We start from the raw sequence: 20781 nt of genomic DNA on the forward strand, positions 1-20781 counted from the left end.
GGGAACCTCAAAATGCACCAAAGTTTGTCCCTGATCATCCCCAACAGCAGCAATTTTAAAATTCAGATTCCTCACTATTTTTTCAAGTTTCTGGATTGTAATTTCCTGTGATATGCACCTAGCATGTTTTCACTGCCCCCAATAAAGCAATGTAATTCCTTCATATTACAATTCTTCCAGATTTTGTAACCATTCCTATTTTCCCTCAAATTCACATATATATATAGGCAAGAAAACACCTCAGTGAGGTGTCCTTTATCTTATTCTTCTTCCCATTTTAACTTTTTAAACCTAGCAGTAAAAAAAAAAAAAAAAAAAAAAAAAAGCACAGGTTTTGTGTTGTGTTGCTTTCAAAGCATTTTCCTAAAATAAATATAAAACCACAAAATTTATCCCAGTTTATCCTTCAATTTACAGAGTTAGTTTATGCACTCCAGGCAATCAGTGCAGCCAAATTTGAGAAATTCCATGTTCAGAAAATACTTTTTATTTCACTTTTTATAAAATATTGACAACTTTAAGAAGGAGTTACAGGACTCAACTGCAAACTAAGTCAAAAATCATGAGTTCAGGTTTGTTTAAAAAAGCCAATTATGGTATTGTTGTTGAAATTAGATTATTTGAACCAATACAGGGATGCTTCCAATAAAAATATATTCTTTTTTAATTACAGCCTTTATCAACCCCTGCTTTGTTTAGAGTTACTCTACTTATCTTGATTAAAATGTATTTAGTAAAAAGGATTTTTGAAGGAGGACAAAAAATCTTTGAGCAGAACATAGATGCAATAAAAAAAATACCTGTTGGAGATCAGTTTTCTTTAAAAAAAGGAAAATTTGCTCAGTGCAGTAACTCCATTTTTATATCTCACAATTATCAAGAGTCAACAGAATTTAGTGTGACAGTACCGACATCTTTAATAACTTTAATATTTTTACTATCTTTACTATCTTTACTATCTTTACTATCTTTACTATCTTTACTATCTTTAATATCTTTAATATCTTTAATATCTTGCTAGCAGGTCAGGCAGCTTTGCAGAAGCAAAAACAGGCTCCTAAAATGACCCCAACTAACCAGGAGGACAAAATCTCTAAGGAAAGGTCTGGTTTATCAAGAGAGAGAGCAGGACCAAAGCAGATTATCTACTGTGTTCTCCAAGCTGGATAGGGATCTACAACATGCAGAGGAAGTGGACATCAACATGGAGAAACAAAGTGTGATTTGGAGAAGGTTAAAATGTGCAGAAGCTTTGCAGCTTCCCAACTTTTGGGAAAAAATTAACTTGGATTTATCTTTATTACAGTGAATTTCTTCACAAGTTTGAGTGTCCCCTGTTGGCATTTTCACTTAAGCATCAGGAATCTTACACAAATGAAAATGGTCAAAAATTATTTTTTCTTCTATCTGTGCAAGATGCTAAAGTGTGAGAGACTTTTCCCCCTTGGTTTACATGAAGTATGTTTAAAAATTATTCAAGTTTAATTTTTTTTTAGTACAATTTGAGAAAAATGTACTTGTATTTCCTTTCCTACCCTGCTGCTGTCACACTAACAACTCCTTATGCACCCAGTGAATCTCCCCCACAAGCATTTTGCCTTGCACATTATTCAGAATAAAAATGTCTCTGCAAATGCCAACAGCCACTAAAAGCAGGTTTCACCTACTGCCAGGAGGTAGAAAGAGAGAAGAGTTAAGGAATAATATAAAAAATTGGCAGCTTACACTTGCTCAGCTGGTTTGTGCATCTCATTGTCATTTCCTGTATGAAAACAAAAAAAGGTTTGGTTTAAGCACTCTGAGAACATTTCTGCTGCACATCTTACATGGAATTTATCCAGGATTTTATGCTACTAGGGCAAACACAGTAATTCCAATCCTGCAGCCATCCTCTCTTCAGCTTTTCTGAGCCCAGGATAGTTTCAAGATAACTCTAAGGATTGACTTTATCCATGGACTCTTCCAGCCATTTAAAAAATGGTTTTAAAAACTTTTACATGGCTTTTTTTTTTTTTTTATTTGGGAATATAGCTACTGTAACTCATTATACTGAGGATAAAAAGTGAAAGAATTTTTTTCACCCTAAAAATCCTCAGCTACTTGACAACTACCAGTTTGAATTACTATATTTTGGAGACTTTTTGTTATAAATTCGTATGTAACAGGGACTTAAATATTTGTTTAATAGTTTTAAAAAAGTCTGCACACTGAGATCTGACAGATTTTATGTTTAACACTCAAATCTGACAGATTTTACCAGCAAAATCTGCTATGATTTCATGCACTGGCTACAGAATGTAGCTGATGCTTAAAAAGGAAGCAAAGCTTTTAATTGCTACAAATTTTCAAGGAATCAAAGATAATAACTGCCTTGTGTATTTAATGGACTTACCCAGGAAAGGAATGTGAGTGGCTCCAAAAAAATAGGTCCTTGAACAAGCCAGAGGTCCCTTTGGAGATACACACTGCACTACCTAGCAGTCAGTATTAATGAGATACAAAAGACATCAGTAAAACAAACTGGGGCACTAATTAACAATTAACTACATTCCCCTTAACTCTTCTAAGCACTGACAGACTACAGGAGTTTACAACACAGACGAACTGGAGTGTGAAAAAGCAACTTACGTTTTCAAAGGTCTATTTCACTTTTGACTTGACCTGAATGGTTGAAAGACTTTGCAAAGGAGATGAGCTCTGACTTGTGTTTTCAATTTCCTATGTCAACTGCTCTTTTCATGAAGAGGAAAAGTGTGTCAGGTTCCCATAACTATGCTGGCACTTGGTCTTATTTACTATTTTCATGACACCCTATTAAAACAGTATCACCTGTACCTGTAAACAAACCACCTTTTTAAGAACAGCATCAGAATCTGAGGACAACAGAAGGAGCAAGTACATCAGAATAACACAGTACTTGCATTTTCAAATGGTACCTAATTGCAAACAAGGGAAGGAAAGACAAAACTGAAAGTGCTTTTACAGAAATAGCATTTGAGCAGCAAATGGAGGATGAGAATTCACCAAGATGCAAACCCACTCTTCTCTCAGGCTCTGGACACGTGCTCTGTGCCCAGCAGCCCCAGTCCATCCACCCTGCACATGGAATTGGAGTCATGGCCTCACTCATGCTCTCACTCCAGCACTGCCTGCTCAGCCACATCCACCTGCCCAGGGCTCACAGCACTCCAGAGCCCCTGCAGCAGCTCTCTCCACACTCTACCTCTTCTCCAGGTGCCTTCTGGAGCCACCCAGGTCCTCCAGCCAGAGGATCCCAAATCCCTGGGGCCGCCTGCCCAGGCACGAGCCACGGAGCTCAGCACATGTTTAACAACCCAGCTTTTACTTGGAAATGGAAACAAGTTAATCTCTGCAACTTCATCACAACAGTCCTGGAACTGGGAAAGGCTTTTTCAGATACACACACTGGAATCTGGATATGTGTTGGTATCTTGGTTTATTCACAGTGGTATTATTAAAAAAAAAGAAAAAAAAAAAAAAGAAAAAGTGGCTTTTCGTTTCTTTTTTAAGGCATGGCTAAATAAATGTGATTAAAAATAGAATCTGTGTGTCATAGTTAAGTGTATCACAGGTTTTCACTTTAGGGCCAGGACACACACCCTCACCAACAGCATTTCCCTCTCCCCCACCCACTTACAGTAAAAGCTGTCTTTTTCCAGAGAATAAATTATTTTAACTCATTCAGCAGTCCCTGATAAGGAATCCACTATGGTTTAACTTACAAAGAGCAAGAAAAATCAAATTTGTTCCTTAAACTGATAGATTGCTAAGGTGCTTTATATTAAGAAGAATTAAGTATTGAACTCATGGAAAACAAGCACAAAATTATACAAATAAAAAGAAAATATACAATGCTTCAAAATATCAAAAAACTTCTCCAAAGCCTTACCATGTGCTTGGCAGTGCTCCCCCCAAGGCCAGTGTTTCGGACCAGATGTCCTTCAGATGGAAAATTGAAGTTGCCAGAGTTCAGGTTGTCCCTTGTGGAGTGGCTGCCAAACAGGACAAAGGGCTGTCGGCTCGGGCTGAGGAGGAGAGAGGGAATCACCACCAAAAAACTTGCAGGAAGTTTGCAACCAACAAATGAAATCAAAGCTTTCAAGTCTGGTGAACTGCTGAATTTCTCATGATAAGATAAAAAATTACTAAAGCTGCACAAAGCTTCACAGTGAAATGACTAAGTTCTAAAGAATAAAATCTACTTAAAAAAAAAGATAATTTCTTTCAAATACAATATCAAGGTTGTTCCCAAATGCTCTTAGAAGATTCTTTTATCTTTAACTGTCTTAAAAAGCTGCTTAGTTTAAAATTCACCATCTTGAAAAACCCTGAAATGACCAAGTTGGAAACCAACATAATTATTTTGGGTTTAGTTCTGTCTTTGGGCCCAAGGCTCAGCTGGAGGGGTCAAGGATTTTCTTTTCTTTATTGCAAAGCAAACACCAGAAGATGCTGCCAGCAGAAAAGGGCATTGAACTGCACTGGTTTATTCCAAATACAGGAGAATGTGCAGAGACTGAAGCAGCTAAAAATACTTGAGTAGCTCAAAACATCAAAATGTGGATTTTGCAACAGAACCTTCAGCTAAACAACAACTTTTGGTTAAAACTCTCTCATGGAATCACAGGATGGTTTATCCCATTCCAACCCCTGCCATGGGCAGGGGCACCTTCCTCTATCCCAGGTTGTTCCAAACCTTATCCAGCCTTTTTTAGGGATGGACCAAGGAAGGAACTGATCATAATGCACAAAATTTCATGGTATATGTAAGAATTACAGCATTAAACCCTGGGAAAATTCAGCTTATCCTTCCAGGATAGGCAGGAACTTTGCACGGGTTTTTTTTTTTCAGTATGAGATTTGATAATACTGAGGTGATACCAAAAAGAATTTTAAGCATTATGGCAGCAGGGATCTAGGAATAAAATATTGAGGTAGTAGTGACACCAGAGGAAATAATGAGTAATAATTACCTGTTATCTGTTATATGGCTTGAGATCATGCCATGGCTGAAATAACTTCTGAAGGGCTGTGAAGAATTGAAAACCAAGATTATTAAGAAGTACATGAAGAAACGTGTGAAATATCCTATCATTAACTAAACCTGAATTATCCTTCTCAGAGAAAAATCCTGAACCCTCAAAAATAATTCCAACCTCAACAAACACAAACACCACTAAATCTGTAATATTATTAAATAATTGAATGGTTTAGGTTGGGAGGGACCTTACAGCCCATTTAGTTCCACCCCCCTGCCATGGGCAGGGACACCTTCCACTATCCCAGAGGAAGCAACAAAATACTGCAAAAAAGCCTCCAAAGGCTTCAAAATGCATTTTAAAAAAAGCATCAAAATGCTTTAAAAAAAGCAACAAATTGCTTTTCAAAAGCAACAGCCACCCCCAGAAACCCTGTGCTGTTTTCTCCCATGCTCTGTGCTATTCCCTCAGTTCTGTTTGAGGTTTGAGATGTGCAAATTCAGCTTGTTAAGCCCTGCACGTACCAGATTCCATCCAACTGCAAGTTAATCTACCTACAAATATCTCCTGTGCAGACATAAATTGAATTATCAGTGAGCAAACACTTGACTGAATTACCCCAGCAGTCCTGAGCCATCATACCATGGATTGTTAAGGTGGGTGGTGACTTTAAAAAACCCAAACTGTGCATTTTTACTTCTCAAATATGAAAAGTGAGAAGGAATAGGTGAAAAAAAAACCCAAAATAATGCTGAATAATTATTCCTTCTGCATGGATACCAGCAGGATTCTTGAGGATTGCTGAAGCAAACCTACCTCCCCTGCCTGAGATTCTGAGAGCTCCAGAATGAAGGGAATTTCAGTGTCAAAATTAGCAAAAAAGTTGGTCCACTGGTGCTCAAAAATCATTAAATCCTAGAAGGAAAAATATTTGACATTACTTCCCAAGAGAAATTAAGGAAAAGGTGACATTTCACTAGAATACAAAATCCCCAGTGAAACAATAAGCTCAGGAAAATAAATGTATTTTAGAAGATAAGGATGTTCTGCTGGGTTTCAGGGTGGTTTTTTGTGGGTGTGTGATTGATGTTTATTTTTATCAGAAAATTTAAATCAATTTAACAACTACTTTCAGGTTGAAAATTTCAAATTATGATAAACAGGCCTGCTCAGAGTGTAGGACAAGTCCCAAACATTAATCTCACTTCCACACAGAGAGGAGAAGTGAAAATCACAGAGAGTGATTACTTAGACTGAGAGCCTTGTACAAACTCAATATTTTAATTTTTATTACAGCAGTTGATTGAACAACCAAATTGGTGTGAACCCCCAATATTTTATTAAAAAAGGATAATTACTGCTGAATTTTACACATATTAAATTGCTGTCAAGCTAGAAACAGATAAAAAATTATATATACCAATCATTATAAATCATATATACTATTAATTATAAATACAAATAAACTGTAATTATGCATACTAATATTTATACAATGTTTTCTCCTCTAGCACTGAGATCAGAGCAAGGCATTAATGTGAGAATCCCTTCCCATTGTTTTTATTTCCCAAAGCATCAGGGCAGCCACTGAGTGTCACTGTTCCCCACTTAAAGGAGCTACAAAACATCTGAAAAGTGTTTTTTTTTTTTCTCCTGGAAGAATGGTTGTGTGTTAAAAGGGATTTTTTTTAACCCTCCTTGCTGCAAAAGGAGGATTAACACACAAAATCACAGAAAATTCATTTATTTTGTACATGGTTTAATGACATGAAGGAAAATTTTTAGGTTTTCTACAAGGAGGTTTTCAAGGAAACCAAGACAAGTTATTTTAGTGTTTTGCAGAGTTTGTGGCAGATTTCAGGAATGGGAGGAGACCCTGCAAGCACCAGCAGGCAGAGCCCGTGGATTAAGCCCATAAACTTAATTAAAACCAAACAAAATCACAACAGTTTTACTCTGTGGTTCCACCAAGCAGGAGCTGGGGCAGAACATTTCACCTGCATTACCTCAAAGAGCAAATCCTCCAAGGACACAGGATCCATTTTGCTGTAGGTCTTCCACAAGTCAGCACTGACATCCATTAACTGCAAGAGATTTTAAACACATTTCTGTGAAAAACATCATGAAAAAGATTCAGCTTTGAGCTGAGACAGCATTGGGGACACTGTCTAACAGTGCTCCTTCACTCTGATTTCACAAGTATTTTTATTCTGATTCCACAAATACTTTTACTCTGATTTCACAATATTTTTACTCTGTTACAAAAGACCTGACCAGTGAGGGTCTGAGCTCTGTGCAAAGCTTTCTCTGCATCCTCCAAATAAATCATTTCACAATTTTTTTTCAATTTAATAGCAAAGTACTGCATGAGCTGCTGCAGGCAAAAGGGCAAGATGAGTTTTCTGAGTTAAGAGAGCCAAGAGCCAATTCCAGGATTGCTCATCCTGAGCATCAGCCAATACCTGCTCCAAGCTGATGTAAATTTAGGCTAAGACAGTTTAACTTTGCAATACTTTCTTCCAAGTAGCAGGATGATGCATATGAGAATAATATTTTAAAATATATATTTTAAGGGATATTTTTATCTGAACAATTCTGCATTTACAGGGTTCCCCATGACCCACTTAGTTAAAAGTACAACACTGGCTGGAATTTTCTTAACCCACTGCTTAACAGTTGTAATTAGGTATGTTAATAATGATTTTCCAGACCTCACTTCCATTCTATTCTTATAAATACAGTAAATTTTTTAAATTACAGCATCTTGAGCAACTCTGATTTCTGCAGTAAAAGAGCAACTGCCCTTAACAGACTGGGGAAAATCCTCAATTATCATCCTTTGATTATATTCAAATCTAAGAAAACACACAGCAGAGGGAAAATCTCAGAGGGAAAATCCAAGCTAAAAATGCACTAAAAAACTCTCCTTTTAATAATGGCAGAAGAATTAATTTACAGATCATGTACAGTGATCCCAAATGCCCTTCCAGCCTGGTTTCCTCCCCCAGCAGTGACACAGAACCACACAAACATGTAAAAAGTTAAGAATGTCACTTCCCATTTGAAATCCCCTCATGATTTCAAGGAGGAGGCAAGAACTCCAGCTGGAGCTGGCTGGAGTGCCAGAGCCAATGTGACTGCTCTCAAAAAAAGGAGTCCAAGAATTTTCCCTGCTCCTTTTGAAGCATTCAGGAGTGTTTGGAGACAGTATCAGCTCCCTGATCACACAGGAGAGGTTCTGTCTGTGCCACCGTGTCTGAGTATTTGTGAATGCAGATTTGTGAAATGAACTGGGGTAATTAAAGGGCAATTAAAGACCCAAACAGCTCCTGAATTGCCAGTCAAATTTTCACTGTGATTGATTGCCCTCCCCAAAGCTGCTCATCTGTTTGCACTTCATGTGCTACAGTACCAGTGATGGAATGAAAAAAAAACCCTGAAAAAAGGAACCAGAGGAAAAGAAACAGTGCTCAGAAAGGCACAGGAACTCACAGAGCATATTTCTGAGCAAGCATATACAATTCTAGATATTATGAGACTTTAACAATGGCACTATTAATTCTTTGGAAGTTTTCCAGCTATCAGGAGTCAGACAAAAGCCCATTGTGGCTGTAAAAATGGAGGGGTGATAAGAAAAAATGAGACATCTGCATTGCTGTGGCAGAGATTCAAAAATCAAATCACAGAAGCTTTAAACAAGCACAGAAATGCAAAGCTGTAATCTGAAAATGCTGTTCAGAGCATAATTAATAAATGGGCAAATCAATGACATAAGCTGCTCAGAGTGAAACAGCAAATCATTATTAAATATAGGAGCAATTAACTCCTGACTGTTGCCCTATTCAGCAGGGTATGATGACCCATGAACACACAATGCCCAGTGAAAGGAGGAGATGCATCTCTTCAGCTGAAACCCAAGAAATTGTCTTTTCTTATTTTCTAAGCTTATTTCAATGTGTTTGGCACTAACCAGCTCCTCCTGCTCTGGTTTTGAAGATCTAGAAAATTAGGGGTAAAAAAATCCATGTGGGGATGAAAAAGGAAGGGGAAGGGAAAGGGAAAAAGGGAAAAAGGGAAAAAGGGAAAAAGGGAAAAAGGGAAAAAGGGAAAAAGGGAAAAAGGGAAAAAGGGAAAAAGGGAAAAAGGGAAAAAGGGAAAAAGGGAAAAAGGGAAAAAGGGAAAAAGGGAAAAAGGGAAGGGAAGGGAAAGGGAAAAAGGGAAAAAGGGAAAGGGGTTCTACATCACAGGAGAGGGCTGGGGAGAATGTCCAAATAATGGTTTATGCAGGATGAAGTGCTGTGTGGCCCAGATCAGAATCTCAGCAACACCACGAGTCTCCATCCTGCCACAGTTTTACAATCCCGAAAAACTTCATCCAATTAACAGCTCGCTGGAGCAGTGAGTCAGGACTAGATCATCTCAAGGAGTGCTCTCCAAACACACCATTTCCTGAGCGCCCTGTGCCCCAGGCAGGGAAGGACAGGGAGTTTCTCACCTCGTACTTCATGGTGAAGAAGCCGTCGCCGCCGATGCCCTCGAGCGCGAAGGCCTGGACGATCGGCCACTTCTCCACGATGAACATGTCAAAGATCTGCAGGTGGCCTGCAGAACAGAGCAACATCCCCTCACAAACCCTGCCCCTTCAGCTCTCCCTTGGGGTTCACACAGGCTCTCAGTTCAATCTTGAAGTGAAAATATTTTTTTTTGTGCAGGTGGCAGTTTTAGAAGCTCCTCTACGCCCTAAATTTTGTGCCTTTATCTTAGGGTATTCCACATCTCCTTGCAAACTTCATTACAATTAAAATTCAAGGTAATAAACAGCTGCTCCTTGAACATGTCAACATCAGAGAATCCCAAAATGGTTTGGATTGAAGTTCACCCATTCCACCCCTGCCATGAGCAGGGACACCTTTCACAATCTCAGGTTGCTCCAAGCCCTGTCCAGCCTGGCCTTGGACATTTCCAGGGATTCAGGGGCAGCCACAGCTTCTCTGAGCACCTGTGCCAGTCTCACCACCCTCACAGGGATTAATTTCTCCCATCATCCTCATTTAATTAAAATTTTAAGTTAGGAGAGAGGAAAACTCTTCCTCTTGGCAGTTCTATTAATGACTTTTCAGGCAGCCAGAGCATATCACCCTTCCCTAAGGGAAGCAATAAAGCATTAGGAATAAAAAAAGAATGCAAGATTACATTGCTGAGGCTCAAGGCTGGCTCCAGATCCCAACAGGAAGCTGTGCAGGGCAGTTTTTTTCAGTTCTAAAAAAGGAAACTTGCATGAAGAAATGTTTATTCTTCCCTTCCATAAAGAAGGATTTATCTGGAGCTTCCATGGGAACAGAAAACTTCTGTAGCAGCTCAAGACACTGCTCTGAATACAAATAATTTCTCTGCCTCATGCTGGGGGCATTCACTCCCCAGATGAACTCTGAGGGCGTCTCAGAAAGAAATTCAACTCTTCAGGAAAAAAAGGCTAAAAGGAAACTACTGACTTACTAATCCTTACTTCTCTCCTAAGGCAAGGAAATCTTCATTCCTGAAGCTGCAGGGTGCAAACACTCCCACCCTACCTTGGCAGCTGTAGGGGATCCCGATGCGGCTGCAATCCCGGACCATGTCCACAAAGCTGGAAATCTTAAATTCTTCTGCAGCTTCTTCATCTTCATACTGAAAGGAGGCATTGCAAATCAAACTGGATTAGACATGCTCTAATCTGATGGGTAGGAAAGAAAAGATGCAGCATGTAAAGCATTAAAATATCACCTACAGCTTCAAGAAGTTCAAGCACCTCTTTCTGTGTTTTGGAAATCCCATCGTGGCAGGGATGTACTCAAGCCAATGGAAATTGGAAAAAAAAACTTCAAAGCAAGGTTTTTAATCATGACATATGAAGGCATAATTACAGACTTTATTTTCAACTTCCAGTGAAGTGTTTCAACATCTAGATTTGAAAGATAAAAGTCATTTTGAATGTATCAACAGATGTGCCATGAAAAATGTGCCACTGAGGGGAAAAAATTAAAATAAGATACTGTATTACATTGAGCAAGGAAATCAATGACAGAATAAGCCCCAGGTCAGAGATTAAGCAATGAGAACCAGTTTTGGTCTCAGGGAGAGGTGAAGTACAGGAAAAGGAGGAGAAAAGAAGAGGAGAAACCCTCATGCAACACTGCCTGAACCACAGACTTGAGCAAACTGAAGAGCAAATATCCTCACTCAGAAAAGCATAAAAACCACTGAAGGGACTAATCACACAAAAGTCATTTTATAACAGAACACAAATCTGAGAACACCCTGACTTTGACCTGAAAAGCAGTTTAGCAGCAAGTCTGGAACCAACAGGTTTAACCCTGCTGGCTTCTTCCAGAGCCACTTGTTTCCTGGAGCACAATCAGAAGGCAGAGGTGTTTTGCCTATGGTATTTTATTTTCATGTGCAGTGCTCTGAGCTTCTTATCAAGGCAAATGACATGATTATGAACTTCTTGTGAGCTTCAGGGTACACCCAACACATTTATTTTGAGAACAAGTATTTTTAAGCCAAGCCTGAATTTAAGATGCAGCCCCAGCTCCTCCGTGGTGTGTTCCCTCTTCAATCCCAGGAAACCAGATCAAAGTTGCAGTTCAAAGCCAAGCCCCAAACAACTGCCAGTTTCTCAAGACTTAAAAACATCACTGGAATAAGAACTTGGGTTTTGGCAGGATGTTAAAGGCTTGCTCACAATCTGCTGTTGCAGGAATAAATACAGCCAGTTCAACCCCAAAATTTACTGCAGCAAATTTCCATATTTTATCCTATTTGGTCACTTTGAATATGGGCATTTTTAAAGTAATATGGGATTTTTCTCCCCAATAACTAGGATATTCTCTTAAATTCCTGTGGTTTAGTTAAAACAAGCAGGAAGGAAAAAAAGGAAGGAGAACTCTGTGTTTTGCCAGAGCTAGCTACATCACTGCTTTATTTATTTCCAAAATTCTTGCATTTTTTTGGTTTCATTTTTAGTAAGTTATTTTTATCACTAAATTAAGTACTTAAAAGCCACTGCAGGCAATTCTCCTGTAAACAGAATGCACTTAAAGCCTGACACAGCAAGGTTTTGTTTGTCTTTCAGCAGCAATCTAGGAAACTTGCAATTCTTATACATTGGGAATGTGACTGGAAGTGCTCAGCTCACTCACACCCAACAGCAATGAAGCAGAATTGTATTTTCAGCTTCCAAAATCAAACCTTTCCCCTTATTTCCATGAAAAACAAGGTTTACCTTGCCAGTTATACCATCATTTCAAGGCAACACTGTGTGATTAAAGCTCCTGCTTACCATGATAAATCATATCAAAGCCCATAAGCAGATGAAGCTTAAAATTCAATAGCTGAGATTGCAGTTGCACTGGCAACTGTGTGCTAAGAACTCCTGTGTTCCTGATTCCAAAGTGCACGTGCTCTCCCAGCATCAGATTTGCCCCTGAGCATGGATTCTGGCAGCAGAAAAGCCTTGTGAAGCCAGGCTTTAGGTTTTGCTGTGGCATGTTTTAACCTGGAGCTCAGCTGTTCTATCCTAACAGGAATTATCCCTCTCTGCTGCACTCCTGGAATTGTACCCACAAGTTTTGGGATCCATGGACAAGAGATTTATAAACTGCAGCAAGATCAGTGGAGGCCACCACAATCAGTGGGATGCAGCACTTGTCCCAGAAGGAGAGATCCAGGTTTGCTCAATATCTGCACCTCAAACCCACCAAAATATGACTGAGATGGTGAAGTCAGGTTCTCCACAGTGGTTGTGACACAAGTCATGATTTAAAATAAGAGAGGTTTGGGTTTGACAAAAGGAAACACTTTTTCTCTAAGAGGACAGAGGGGAAATGGAGCAGCCAGCAGCAGAGGTTCTGCATCATCCTTGGATGCTTTCAACACCCAGCTGCAAAAAGACCTTGAGTAACCTGATCTGATCTCACCACTGAAGCAGGAGGTTGGACAAGATGATCTCCAGAGGTCCCCTGTAATCTGAATTATTTCCCAATTCTGTAATCTAAGTTATCAACCAGACACATAAAAACACAATCAGTCTATTATAAGCTTCATCACTTCCAAGCTGGTTTCTCTCCAAGGGAACAAAAGGTTTCTCTCCCTGACTTTCCCATTCATTTTTCCACTGGCTTCATTCACCATCACAGGCTCCAAACCCACTCCCTGCAGAATTCAGTACAATTCTAACTTAGAAAAGCAACTACACAGAACTCAATGTAGAAAGAAGGATTTCCAGTCTCCACTGGAATGAAAAGGTCCTTATTCTGCATCCAGACAAAGAGTATTTTCATTTTTTACCCCTCTAAAAATACTTCAAACAATAAATGGACTTCTTCTAGAGCACTTTGACTTTTAAATTCAAGATGAAACTCACATCAGTCATGGGATGCAGGGGAAGTGAGGTTAACAGCTCTTGACAGGAAGATTTAATAGTTAAAATGAAAATACATAATGAAGTTTCTTGATTTTGAAGGACTTACTAAGCCCATCTTTTCTAATATTCTAAAACTACTGGCAACCAATGCAAACATTGTTTTGGCAGCAAACACTGTGGGAAATCTCAGCGTTGACTGTGACACTTGATTCATATTTTGCATTTTTCACAACCCACGTTTTTTTCCTCATTAAAAGATCACTGACTCAGGTCAAAACAACAGCAATTAGTGGGAGAGAGGAGCAACTTGTATTCACACTGCAACAAATAAAAAGTATTGACAACATATTCTTCTTGCACACTTCAGCAAAGATTAATACCCAAATATGCACAGATATCACTCCCCTGCTGAGGAGGAAAAAAGGCTTTTGGAAACAATGTTTTTAAAAGTTTCACTTGAAGGATCAGTTCATTACCACGTTCATTAACAAATTTTGTCTGCATTCATTTTTCACTTACCTCATTTTCAGTCAGACAGTGGAAATGCAAGTTCCTCCAGTGTGCCACATAGGGCAAAAGCTGACTGTAATTCACAGGGTTGCAGTACAGATGAACACTGTCAGGTTTTATTAATATGATTATATCTGCAACAAGCAAAATAAATATTCCAACATCAGGACTCCACACACGAGAGAAACTGAACAGAAAACATTTTTTCCATCATGCACCTCATTAAACAAGGAAATTGTTCAGCTATCTGAGTGCAATGCAATCCCTGATTTCTTTTAGACAAGCAGAAGAAAGAGTTGGCAGCCAGAGGCAGTTCCAAGTACAAGAGCACTTGTTACTGCTCCAGACAACTGGGGGGTCATTCCCAAGCCTTGCACAGAACTTGCATCAGCCTGTCCTTTGTGCAGCCAAGAGGGGCAGGATGAGCCTTCCCAGAGCACTTGCAGAGCTCTAAACTCCAGCTGCTCTTGCCTGACATGGCATCAGAGCTGCTTCAACTAGAAACAATCCACACCACAGCCTGTGGAGCAGATATCCAGAAGCTCCATGCAAATAAGGGAATAAGAAGCTGTGATCACAGGGACTGGCTGCATTCCAAGTATGACAAAGGTGAGTTCATGTGGTGAAGTAAAAAAGAGCTCAAGTATTTAAGAACTGCAGAGGTGTGATCACACAATGATTAATAACATGTACATACAGACACTGCACTAATGGACTGTAATTGTCTAAGTTTACAACATTTGAGATGTTGTGGAGCATCAAACACATGAAATACATCTTTTTATGTTTAAAATTTCAGCAGTGTTTCCAACAAGATATTTTCAGGCATATACAGACAACTTGAGAATTAACAACCTTTTTTTTTTTTTTTTTTTTTTAATATCCTTTTATTGCTCATCTTCAGTCCAGAAGAGGTAAAAATGTTGAGATTACTCACCATCCAGAACCTCCTCAGGAAAGCCTGTCCTTTCAAAGTCGTTGTTGTTCTGGTTGTACAAACCAAAGAGCAGATAATTTGCCAGCTCCCTGCACCCTTCATTGTACCGACTGTCTATCCCTGCAAAAGCAAAACCACAGGAGAATTGCTGTGTGTCCTAACACTGCACACCTGAAAAGTTTGTTTTCTTCCCCAATTTATTAAACTTTAAAGGAGGAGTATGAACTCAACTCCTCAATTGAATACACTGAGACAACACAGTAGGGAAAAAGGAATTTTTGCAAGAACACTGCCACATGCTGACATCCCCCTTTCAACCTGTATCCACAAATACTCCTTTAAAAATTTAAAAATCTTGTTTTCTGCAGTGCTCTGCATCCAAAATTCCATTTTTTCTAGTAATTCAAACATCTGTCTGGATACAGGATGCATTCTAATTAATATGTTCTTGATTGAAGCTTCCTAACAAACTAATCCTGTGACCCAAATCTCCTGCTCTAGAATACATGATTAAACATTATCTTATCAGTGTTATAGCTCCAGCAATCCCTGAGTCACCAGAGAGCCACTGCAGACTTCTGACAAATTGTGAAAAGATGTTCTGACAAAACATATGGGGCACCAAGAGCTTCCAAGGAAACTTTTCCTACAAAAACCAAGGAAACCTTTCCTTTTTGGGAAATTTAAATGAAAACAAATGAAGATCTGCAGCATGAAGAGATAGAAGATAAATACAAAAAGAAAGGAATGAGGCCACAGATTTAGAAATTATTTTCATCAATCTTCATCTCTCTGGATGACAGTCATAATTCTACTGTAATAAATCCAGTTTTTTCAAACTAGTACAAGTGCACATAAAGCAGAATCCTTGCCATCCATGTTTCACAGAGGTCACCAGTCCTGACTGCCAAAAAAATTCCTCTAATGGCAAGTTTTCCTAACAAGTTATATTAGAATTCAGTGGAATGGCTGCCAACAAAGTAGGATTTGTTACATTAGGATACAGTGGAAGGGCTGCCAACAAATTAGGGTTTGTTACCACTGCTGAAGGAGAGATCAGGACATTGATAATGTAATAACATGGCCTGAACATCTGAGTCTCAGGCCCTGAATTGGAAACCAAACCAGTCAAGAGTCACCTGAACTTGGCAAAATCTGGACCTAACCTCAGCTTCTTCTATTTATGCTTCTTTTCATCTTATGCTTCAGCTTTAAAGTGCTAACCAGATGATGAGTCTGCATCCAGCTACTGAATCCCACATTTTAATAAACTGTTTGCTCAGTAACTCTGGGCAGCTCACAAAGGAATCTGATATTTGGTGGAAAGCTGCCTCACATCTGTCCCAGCTTTCTCAGCCATTAAAAAAATTTTCCTGCCATAATCTTTGAATCCTCATTCTCCCGCTCTTTCTGACCTCTCATTCATACATGTCCCTCTATTTTATTTAGGTTTTCAGCCCCATGAAAGCAGGCAATTACACCAATGTAATCTGGAATTTAATGGGACTCAACACACAAATATTGCTGCCAAAGCCTCGTGTCTAGGTGGGATTTTAGTTACAAACAAATGGAAACTCCCTTCTTTCAGGAAGAAACTCCCATTGTTTTAGGGAACTCTATTTAAATGTAATCAGTCTCCTTGGAATCAGCTGCAGCCTTGGAAAGTGAGCACACACATGTCCTGAAGATAATCTGTTTCACTGATTACCTGCCTAACTAAAGCACCTTCTGAAGGCTCAGAGGAGCAATAATCTGGCACAGACAGCCTGAGAGAGATGGAGGTGCTCAGCCTGGGGAAGAGAAGGCTCAAAAAAGATCTCAGAGCCCCCTCCAGAGCCTAAAGAGGCTCCAGGAGAGCTGGAGAGGGACTGGGGACAAGGGATGGAGGGACAGGACACAGGGAATGGCTCCCACTGCCAGAAATCAGAGATGGATGGGATTTTGGGAAGGAATTGTTCCCTGTAAGGATGCTGAGGCCCTGGCACACTAAAATATCAGTTATATGTCACCATCCCTTGAAGGGTTTGAGATTTTATCAGCTTGAGCAGGGAAGATCTTCCAAGCCCAACTCCAAACCCCTGCTCTTTCAGTAAATGACAGCAGGGGAAGAGAAAACAAAAAGATGCCAAGGGGGGACAGCTGACAAAATTAACTCTTACAATAGAGGGTGAATTTATTGCTTGCAAAGCACAGACAGACACGCAGGGAAGACATTTGTTTAAAATAAAACCATGGATTCTGCAGAATATTTGGGATTTGTGGTTTACTTTGGTCTCTCAAGTATCCTGTCCAGACAGGAGCTTTCACAGAGGCTTTAGTGCTATTCTGCAGAAACATATGGAGTTAAAGGAACAGATACAGCTAGCAGAAAACAAACAGGAAATGAAACAATGACCAAGATAAGATACCCTCGAGAGCATATCAGAGTCCTCCCAGAACAATGGGCAAGGCCATTAATTAGGAAACCCCGACGCCCGTCTCCAGCTGAGGCGGAGTTTGGGAACTCCCCCACTGCTCCCAACCCATCACCGGGTGTGGGCACACAGGGAGTCACTCTGAGCCCAGGAGCTCCTCCTGCTCCCCAACCAGTTTGATAAATTGGCAGAAAACATTCTGGCCAAATCCGGGGGAAAATCTGCTCGCTAAGATCAAGTGGGTGCAGGATACTGGAGAGAACCAGCAGTGATGCAAAATGCAGGTGGGGACAGCAGGGAGAGGCTGCAGGAATGGACACATCACCCTGGCCCAAAACAACACACAGTTCTGGGGCTGCTGGCAGAATAATCCTTAAAATAGTCTCTGTTTGGAAAGGGAATGGGATGAACAATCAGTGCCATGGACTAAATGTTCTCAGAATGTGGGAGAAACCCCAGCAGGGAGAGCTCTGTGTGGGATGGAAATAATGGAGAAAAAATAATCTAAAGTAGCAATGTGTGAACAGAACCAAGATAAAATAAAAATCCTTGAAAGTATCACCACACTCTTGGAGGAGAATAAAAAATAAATATCAATATTTGCAGAAGTTCAGCTGAGCTGTGCTGAGTGGTGAAACAGTTTAATCCACAATCAGAGCAGCTCCATCTCCAGTTAGACACTGAATGCACATCCTCAGAAGTCAGAGCAACTCAATCAGGAGCTGAAAATCTCTGCTGGAGGGTAAGATACCAAGAAACATCACTATCATGAAAAATAGTTTACAGTGTAATTTAAGTCAACCAGTTTGAAAAGCAACACACCCAGCTGAGACAGCACAGCTTTTTTAAGACATTTGACATGCCAATCTCCAAATTCCTTTTTCCTATCAGTTGTGAGGCCTTTTCTCCCCAGCAAAGAATGCAGGAATGTTACCCTGCAACCACTTCAACATCAGATTAGAGGATTCTTTTTAAAAAAACAGCTGTAACTATATTTAAATACCTGTATCAACAGTTCTTGTCTCTCTCTGGGATCTCATAATGCTGGGTTTAATTTCAGTACAAATATGAATGAACTTGAAGAAAAGCTGTGGAAGTTTATACTGGTTTTATCTCACAGCCCAGTATGAAACTAAAGTTGAGGGAACTGCATGAACTCCAGGCCATTAAAAGCAGCCAAGTGAAACAGAACATGCACTGACTGTAAAAAACCCTATTTGTGAGTATCTACTTTCCACACAAGTCAAGAGGACCCAGGATGTAAAACTACATGGTTTTTGTCATCTGAAGCTTGTATTTGATGACAGATTTAATGCACTTATAACAGTGACATACCTGTTTCATAGAAGTTATGCCAGAAATTCTGCAGCTACACAAGCCAGGGCAGAGCAGACAAGAGCCCCATTGTGGGTGCTGAGAGATCAGGGCAAAGCAAAATCTCCCAACAAAACACACCTCCTGCATTTCCATACCACAAGTGCTTATTTATTAAAAGGTATGTTCTTGTGAAAAGAATTAAATCCTCCACATCACACTGAGGATTACACAAAGCAATTCCTTTGCCTTCCTTAAAGCTGAGCTATGTTTTCAGTCACTGTTCTTTACCAGGGAATTTCTGCAGTCACAGAGTTAACAATAATTAAGAAATAGTGCAGTGTCATCAGTTAAGATGTTTTATGAAATTAAATTAGCAGCAAAGGCAAAACCCAGGAAGTTTATCCTGTATGATCAAGTTTCACTGGAGGGCTGACACAGTGACCTCCCAGAGCTTCTGGCTGTACAGTTACTGCTTAGCCAGAGACTTAACCTCTTACCCCAGAGAATGCAGGCTAGGGAGGCTCATGCTGTACAGTTAGCACTGACTAAAAGAGAATGAGGTTATAAATATTTATAAATTTACATATTTATTTACATATATATATTCTATATATAAATACATGTATATATAAATATATTTTATATACATAAGTATATTTATATAAAATATATTTATTTATATATTTTATTTTGTGGTCTGGTAAGTTAGCTTTAAGTTCATCATTAAAAAATAGAATAAAGCCCTAAAAAAGCAGACTGTGATATCACTTCCTACACAGAGCTTCTTCAGGGCTACACCAGACTTCTTCTCTTTAACTGCAGTGTATTATTTAAACAATCACTCCTCAGTCCTTTTCCCTAAGGACTCAAGCTTTCAATAGTAATGTCTGCATTTTTCCTTTAATATCTTGACACTGATTATATAATATGAAACAAGAGTCAGTGAGATGGCATTAAAGCACTACAAAACCCCTGTTATTTTCCCACAGCACACTTGCACATGCACCTTTATTTCCTGCTGCCCTTTTCTCCCAATCCCAGAAGAAACAAAGCACTGAAACCTCAGTGCTTAAATGTGCCAACATTTAACTTCCCAGATTTCTTAAGCCACTCTTTAAAATTCTTTACCCAAAATTAGTAAATAGGTTGAAGAATTGTTTAGGGAGAAGACAGTGTAACAATCAGCTGTTCATCCCCTGGGGAGCCAGGCTTGGAGCAGGAAGATGATTTTCTTCTTTCTGAAACTCATGGGATCTTTCTCAGTATAATGAGAACAAAAAATGTAACACTAACCCAAAATGCAGAGGATTCCATCAGGCTGAGATTTGCTGCTCTGTGTCAGGATGCTCTGAATGTTTCGGAGGCGACTGCAGCTGCAAAAGAAAAGAGAATTTGTCCTCAAGGTCACTTGTGAAAAGTCAAACTGAGAGGCTGAAGAGCTGACCCAGCTGGGTTTTCTTTATTACAGAAAATAAATGGGCACACTTCAATTTGGGGATTTTTTTTCTTAAATCAAACCATTGCTTATTATTTTTGCCCACTAAAAGATGAAATCCACAGCACTGAGAGAAGAGAGGAACTTATAACTATTCCCAAGAGCTCTGTTCATCTCCAGCCTGGCCAAAACTGCTGCTCAGGTTTGTTCTCACCAGAGGAATTCCCTTTTCTACCAGAGAAGCAAAAAGCAAAATAACATCAAAAGGGATCACAGGAGCACCTACATCCCAACAGGAGCTTGGAAAAAAGTCTTGGCACCTCCAGCACCATCAGGAGAATCATTAAGGTTGGAAAAGACTTCCAAGATCATCAATTCAAACATTAAAGAGAAATTAAACAATGCCAAGTCTAGCTGAGATTTTTTTTTTACCATAAAAATTAATAGTTTATTATATAAATTTTAATTCAGCTGTCCAATATTTATCTTTAAACCAGGCAAAAATTCCATCTGCAACAGCCAGACAGATTTTTTAATAAACGAAGTGAATAGTTTATTATATAAATTTTAATTCAGTTGCCCAATATGCATCTTTCAGCTACAACAGCCACACAGAGAGCAGCACAATTTCTGCTTCCAGGCAACATTCTGTAAGTTTGTTTAAATATAGATAAAAGACATGAAATTTCACTGTTGATATTACTGAATGGGATTTCTTGTTTATAGACTTGTTTATACAACTATGAGCTGTTCAGCTCCAGGAA

General features: G+C 39.3%; 1 protein-coding gene across 3 annotated transcripts in view; it reads right to left on the reverse strand.

Moving 5' to 3' along the window:
* DNAAF9 (dynein axonemal assembly factor 9) overlaps positions 1 to 20781 on the reverse strand; it is a 64116-nt gene that overhangs the window by 35114 nt on the left and 8221 nt on the right. For all 3 annotated transcript variants that reach the window (XR_008840292.1, XR_008840293.1, XM_056489228.1), the window contains exons 2-12: positions 19876 to 19955; positions 14852 to 14971; positions 13924 to 14048; positions 10571 to 10667; positions 9496 to 9602; positions 7007 to 7084; positions 5817 to 5915; positions 4995 to 5050; positions 3911 to 4046; positions 2393 to 2474; positions 1726 to 1762 (exon numbers count right to left, since the gene is read on the reverse strand). Coding sequence is in view for 1 of the 3 variants with exons in the window: in XM_056489228.1 (XP_056345203.1) it covers positions 1726 to 1762; positions 2393 to 2474; positions 3911 to 4046; positions 4995 to 5050; positions 5817 to 5915; positions 7007 to 7084; positions 9496 to 9602; positions 10571 to 10667; positions 13924 to 14048; positions 14852 to 14971; positions 19876 to 19955 (1017 nt within the window). In the remaining 2 variants the exon portion in view is untranslated. The remainder of the gene's footprint in view (positions 1 to 1725; positions 1763 to 2392; positions 2475 to 3910; positions 4047 to 4994; positions 5051 to 5816; positions 5916 to 7006; positions 7085 to 9495; positions 9603 to 10570; positions 10668 to 13923; positions 14049 to 14851; positions 14972 to 19875; positions 19956 to 20781) is intronic.

The sequence above is a fragment of the Oenanthe melanoleuca genome, chromosome 4, assembly GCF_029582105.1.
Source record: "Oenanthe melanoleuca isolate GR-GAL-2019-014 chromosome 4, OMel1.0, whole genome shotgun sequence".
Classification (NCBI taxonomy): domain Eukaryota; kingdom Metazoa; phylum Chordata; class Aves; order Passeriformes; family Muscicapidae; genus Oenanthe; species Oenanthe melanoleuca.